The sequence below is a fragment of the Cystoisospora suis genome (assembly GCF_002600585.1).
Source record: "Cystoisospora suis strain Wien I chromosome Unknown contig_1782, whole genome shotgun sequence".
Classification (NCBI taxonomy): Eukaryota; Apicomplexa; class Conoidasida; order Eucoccidiorida; family Sarcocystidae; genus Cystoisospora; species Cystoisospora suis.
This window is the reverse complement of record NW_027154582.1, coordinates 31,725-37,724: the sequence shown is the minus strand read 5'-3', so window position 1 is coordinate 37,724 and position 6,000 is coordinate 31,725. Positions and strand designations below refer to the sequence as shown.

Sequence of the window (6,000 nt, the reverse complement as noted above, 5' to 3'; positions counted from 1 at the left end):
TCTTCTCCATCTTCATCCTCATCATCTTTCGTTCCTATTCCTCCTTCTGTTGCTCTTCAGTTTGAAGAAAATAGAGAACAAGACGAGTTACAACAGACGGTCTTCGAACGTCTTTACGCCAACAGAGACGCCGCATGGTGTCGGCGATATTTCCTCAAGTATCAGAATGATTTCGATGTTTCTTTGAAGACTTTGAATCGTTTATCTGTTCTTCTTCCTCTTCCAATCTTGAAGAAACTAGTTGTCTTTCATTCTCGCATAAAGAAAGTCTGGCCGTTGCCTATCTTAGCATGGATGTCGAGTAGCTCACGTACTTTAGCTATGCGTACCTGGGGAACCGAACTTGATGCCCTCGAGAGAAGAGGTGGTGTACCTCCTGACTCTCCTGGCCCAAGTCAAGGTGTCTTACGAAGAACAGGGGGAGGAAGATTTGCCGGAGGGATTGGTTCGTCACAACAAAGGAGGAAAGTCCTCGGATGTATGCAATCTGAGGGAAATCATACGCCGAGTCCTGCTGCCTGTTCTGCTACTAACTCTTCAGCGTCTTCATACGGAGGAGGAGGGGTAGGAGACGGTGTACACACAGCCGTTGGATCTACTTCGGGTTGTCGTGGAGGAAAGACTAAGTCAGGTGAGAGAAAGAAACGAAAGAGCCAAAAGAAGAAATGGTTCAGCTTAGGTCAGCAAAGGAAATCACAGAATTCAACAAAAGGAGGGATAACAATGATGAGTCTGAGAAGTTCTCAAGTAGAAGAAGGAGGAGGTGGTGATGGTGACGAAGGGCATGACGAAGTCGCCGAGGAAGGAGTTCTAGACCGAGGAGGGGCTGAGGATCGAGGAGACGACGACAAAGCCGTAGATCCTGGAGAAAATGAAACACATTGTCCTGATGTTTCAGGAGAAAAAGAAGTGAAAAGAGAGTTGAAGGGACCCCCTGAAGAGACAGCACAAAGAGAGGGAGAACAAGAAGAAGGAGAAAGGACAGGGGAGGGGAGGAAAGAGGAAAGAGGGGAACCAGAAGACACTGAAAAAGTAAAGGCGACTGGCCTGCAACTGGAGTCTCAGCAGAACAGGCCGAAGAAGAATGACGAAGAGCTCGTCGAATCTTCAGTAGAAAGGTCCTTCGATCAATCCCCCACCTCGGGAGAGTCAAAAGAAGCTGAGGAGCGACGAAGTGCAACGGACAGAAGAGAAGAAGCAAAGTCGGTAGGAGAAACGAAGTCTGAGGAGATCATGATGGTTTCGCAAGGAGAAGACAAGAGAAAAGATGATTCGGAGAGTAGTCCTCTGAAGGCGGGGGGGACTAGCAACAGTGAGAAAGGCATGTCTGCTTGGGTAGGTGAAGGTAACCTTGATAAGGGGGTTGTTGTCAAGATGGAAACAGATCAAGGAGAGGAGGCGGAGGAGGAGGAGAAGAAGAAAAACAAGGGAGAAGATGATGAAGCTGAAGATGGAGATGATCAATCAGGTGATGAGAGAGAAGCCTCTCGTGACACAGACGATGAAAAATGGCAACGCCAAGGTTTTGCAGGAAAAAGAGAAGCTGAGGTATGCTATGATCGGGAGGCAGAGGAATGCAGATAGGGGAGAACGTGTATCTTTCGACAGTTGTCTAGGTCATATAGGAGGGGTTGCTATGTATACATATGTATAGGTGAGTCGAGTCGAGGTTCTTTACGTCTACACATGTAGCCAGTATATGCTGATCCGATCTTCATTTCTCTGACGTTTTTCTACAGTGGGAAGTTCTTACTCAGGTCATCTGTAAGGAGTAACTCCCTACACTTACTTTACCTTTGTTTGGATGGCCTGGCGGTTACGATGATGTAGATCGCGAACTGAAGAGGCTCTAGTTAACCCTTTTCTTTTTTCCGTAGATATGTTTCTATTTCCTAAGAGTGTAAAGAAGTTCTCCTCACCTTCCTTCTTTCCTGTCACCAGGAAAGAAGAGAGGGGTTCGTTGCTTGCTACACCCGTCATGCTTGATATGGCGACGAAACTTCGTGCGGACAATAGAATGATCATGTGTATCACAGTGTCCTTCGGCTTGTTCCTCCCCCCACTCCTAGATCCTGCAGGCTTTCATGGGAGACAGGCTATTTCCTTTCTCTCTCTCTTTCTCCCCCTCATCTATCATTCCTGCTCTCTCTCCTAGTTCCTTCTAAGTTCAGCATTTCTTTGTTTTGTTTCTTATCTTTCGAACTCCTTCAGATTGTACGAGACCTCGCAGAACACTTGTGGGCTTTCTTAGAAGAGAGATACTTTCCCGGTAGTCACGCATCTTCTTCTTCTTCTCGCAAGAGGGCGACTTCTTCAGAACCAGGGGGATGTTCTGAGGAAGGCCTTCCCGGCGTAAGAGCATCGAAGTTAGGAGAAGAGACAGGGGGCGGAGGCCCATGTGTGGAACGACCTGGCGATGATTCAGATTCTTCAGTATCGACTTCTCATGTGACAGTTCCTTCTCGATCTCATCGTTTGAAGAGAAAGAAATCGTCTGGGGCAGGAGGAACCTACCAGAGTCGTCATACAGGAGTAAGTAAAGGAGATGAAGAAGGGAACGTCTCGTCTTCAACTACAGCATCATCAACGGCAGCCGGTCTCGGCATTCATCCCCCTTGTACAAGAAGAAAAGCTGCATGCCGAGAAGAAAAGAAAGATAGCACGACAGCAGCGAGTGTTTCGACGCTCTCAGGAACTTTCTCTCCTTCTCGTCTGAGGAGGACAAGACAAAGAGTAGAAAGAGAAGCTGTGCGATTAGATGAAGCATTTCATTCTTCAAGGAATTCTCCTGGTAGTAGTGGTGGCAGTGGTGTATGTGGGAAAGGAGATCCTCCTTCTCAAAGCTCTTCTCCCCCCTCTTCTTGTCCGTCATCTTCTTCTTCATCTCCATCTGTATCGTCTTCATCTTCTTCATCATCATCGTCAGCCTCTCATCTTCTTTCATCTCCCTCACCATCGTCGTCTGGACGAGTTCCTCCTCCTAGCTTTGATCAAAACTCCCAGAGGTTCTCACCCCCGCGTTACCATACACGAGATTATAGTCCTTCGTCTCCATCTTCAATCTTGCTGCCTGTCCCGTCTTCATCTACGTTGATAGGAGAGAGTTCCGGGGGAGGTGATCTAGCGCGAAATCATATAGGAGTTCCACCTGTTCTGCCCTTTCCTTCTCCCTCACTACCCCTTCAGGAGAATGCTTCAGATCGACCTTTCTCAACAGACTCGTTATCTCCTAGAAATCATCACTTGCAATCACACATTCACGACATTTCAACTTCGTCCTCGTTCTCATGTTCATCGTCATCTCCTTCGGCTGTTTTCCCCTCTGCGAAGCTTCTAGGCTCACCTCCTTCTCCAGCACTAGAGAAGAGAGACGGAGGGGGTGTGCCTCCTCAACAATCTTTATCGGACCAACAAAGACTACTACTTGTCAAGCTTCTTGAACAGCTTGGTATCGCAAAGTTACATAGTCCTGCGAACAGAAGTGAGGGAGAAGGAGAAACTCAGGAACCGTACGTCTCTAACAGGAGTATGGTATGTAATCAAGACTTTCAATCTTCTTCAAATAGAGACGATAGCAATACCTCTCCCTTCATAGGGAATCAGCAGGAGCAACAGCGGCATTCGTTTCTTCGAGAAGACTCAACTTCGAATAGAATATCTTCACAAAGTCTCTTGTTATCCCTTCAGCAAAAGCAAGAGCAGCAGCAGCAGGAGGGAATTGGAACGACAGGCTTTCAACAAGATCACCTATCACGCCGCTTACTACCGTCTTTACCTTCAGTAGGACGTGAGCTTTTGAAGCTTCTCCAAGCTACAAGAGATCAACGACAGAGACGGCGAGTAGTGAAAGGGGATGACGAGGAACGTTTTGAGAGTGTCAATTCTCACCAAGAAGCTAATTCAAACAACAGGAGTCAAGATGAAAGATATTCTCCGTACCCTCATGGAATCGTAGATGAAGGAGATAGCAGCAGTTTGCCTGCGCCCAATAGTAGCCTAGTAGGCCCTCCTTCTTCTTTTTCCACGGAAGGAGATAGAAGAGATCTTTTCCTAGAAAGGAATCATCAGAGTGTTCCGTCTTTTGATCTTTCACAACTTCAAAGAATTATGCAACAGGCTCGTACAACGAACAAACGAGAAGGTCGAGAAGGAGAAGGAGGCATGATACCTGCTTCTACTGGAGTTGCTAGGTATCTTATGGGTGATGCGAATAATCCTCATAGTCGAACTCTAGAAAGAGAAGGAAGAGAAGACCAGAAACTCTCCATGAGTCTCAATGGAAAAGGAAAGGGAGACGAGATCATCAGGGAAGAAGGTGAGGAGGTTTCAAGGCCCATTGGTTTGTCTTCGCTTCTTCAGTTTGTTAGGCATCATGCATCGTCTTCCTCAGGATCATCATAACAGAGGGCAAAACAACTAGAAGAGACATAATCACTAGGTAGTGCCCGAAGAAAAGAAGAGTAGATCGAACGGTCGACTCTCAAAAGGAGAAACGAGGAGACATCGCTCCTCGGCTAGGACGGGGGGACGAAACCGTGAGGCAGCCACAGACTCCAAGGACGTGTAAGCGACGGAGGGCCGCGGAGAATGCGAAACGAGAAAGAAATGGTGATAGAGGCGACGAAGCTTAGCTTGAAGCTGCCTTTTCTGACCATTTTCACCTTAAATGAATCTTCGTTTCCCGTGTATCTTCTCAGACCGGAGACGCTTTCTCTGAGACTAGATATCTTAGCTCGAAATCATTCCTTGCCGTCGGTCTCCGGGTCTTTCAGGTTGTTCTGGGATAGTGAAGACACAGCTACTTCCCGTGTTGCCTCAGCTTCACCTCCTTTTTTCTAGCCTTCGACGAACTAGCCAGCTAACTAAGTAACGAACTAACCAACTCACTACCCTCTTCCTTGGATCGTCTATGTAGCGAGGATGGAGAGTCAGCCCTATGGTACATATGACGTGTCCGACACCAGGCGGCCGCTTGCCTTCGCTGCTGCCGGTTCATGAGACGAGGGTTTCACCATGAATGAGGAGGTATACGAGCTTTTCTCACTTGCTTGCTCGGGCTTTATCTTGTGAGTTCAAATTGGTTCGAAGACAGCTAGCCGATCGAGCTATCGATGTCGAGTCATTCGTTCGTCCCTACCTACCTATCTACCTTCCTTGCTTCTCTCTTTTGGAAGGCGCGCATGCCTGCATGCATTCATGCATCATGGCCCAAAATTGTTTTTGTCGGGCGCCCCACTTTTCAAATCAACGCGACTTTTGCCGGCTCCTCCACACTGGCATCAACGTAGTGGTCAGATACATGTCAGGAATGGAGGAGGGTAGGGAGTGTTCTGGTCGCCATGTAGAGAAAAGCCAATATTCCTGTCGTTTTGTAGCACGTACGTCTATGTGCTGTATAGGTACATCACGCATGGCGGTGTACCTACACCTTCTGAAGGAGGGAAAAAGTCGTGTCTGCCTGGTTCTCCGTCAGGTGGCGATGATGCGGACTTGGGAAAGTTTTGAAGATTATCCTTGCTTCTTCACCTGGCCAGCATCTCCTCCGAGCTTCTAGTCGCACGCAACTTAGTCGAAAAGAAAGTGGCCGTCCGAAGGGAGGGGACCGGGCCTGCCATAGGACAGTTTTTTCTTGAGTTTATGACCCGGGCTCTGACAGTGACTATAGCGCACGGACCGCGCGGTCGTATCAGTACACATGTCTGCGGCAGAAGAGGGATGTTATGGTAGCCCACGCGGTGAGAGGCACTCCCCCCCTGAGGAAAGTCGCGGTGAAAAACAGCTGTTCCGACTGCGGCAGAGAGAAGTGATAGGCAGTTACGTCGTGACACTTAGACCCAATGTTCTTCTACTCTTTGAGAAACAAGGAAGGCCGGACGACACAGTGCATAGATATGGTCAGGCTCCATATATTCCTTCGCGGCCTGAACGAAGACGAATGAGCTACAGCGTAGACGGACGGTAGAGAGTTGTCGCAGACACGTTCCTCAGGTATTAATAATA

The 6,000-nt window shown here is 48.1% G+C and overlaps 1 protein-coding gene across 1 annotated transcript in view; it reads left to right on the top strand.

Annotated features, from left to right (window-relative positions):
• CSUI_003953 (uncharacterized protein) overlaps positions 1-5,568 on the top strand; it is a 9,516-nt gene extending 3,948 nt beyond the window's left edge. Inside the window, exons 2-3 of the mRNA XM_068064148.1 lie at positions 1-1,548; positions 2,212-5,568. The exon at positions 1-1,548 is cut by the window's left edge and continues 1,495 nt beyond it. Of these exons, the coding sequence (XP_067923879.1) occupies positions 1-1,548; positions 2,212-4,401 (3,738 nt within the window). The 3' untranslated portion in view covers positions 4,402-5,568. The remainder of the gene's footprint in view (positions 1,549-2,211) is intronic.
• The last annotated feature ends 432 nt before the right edge of the window (positions 5,569-6,000 follow it).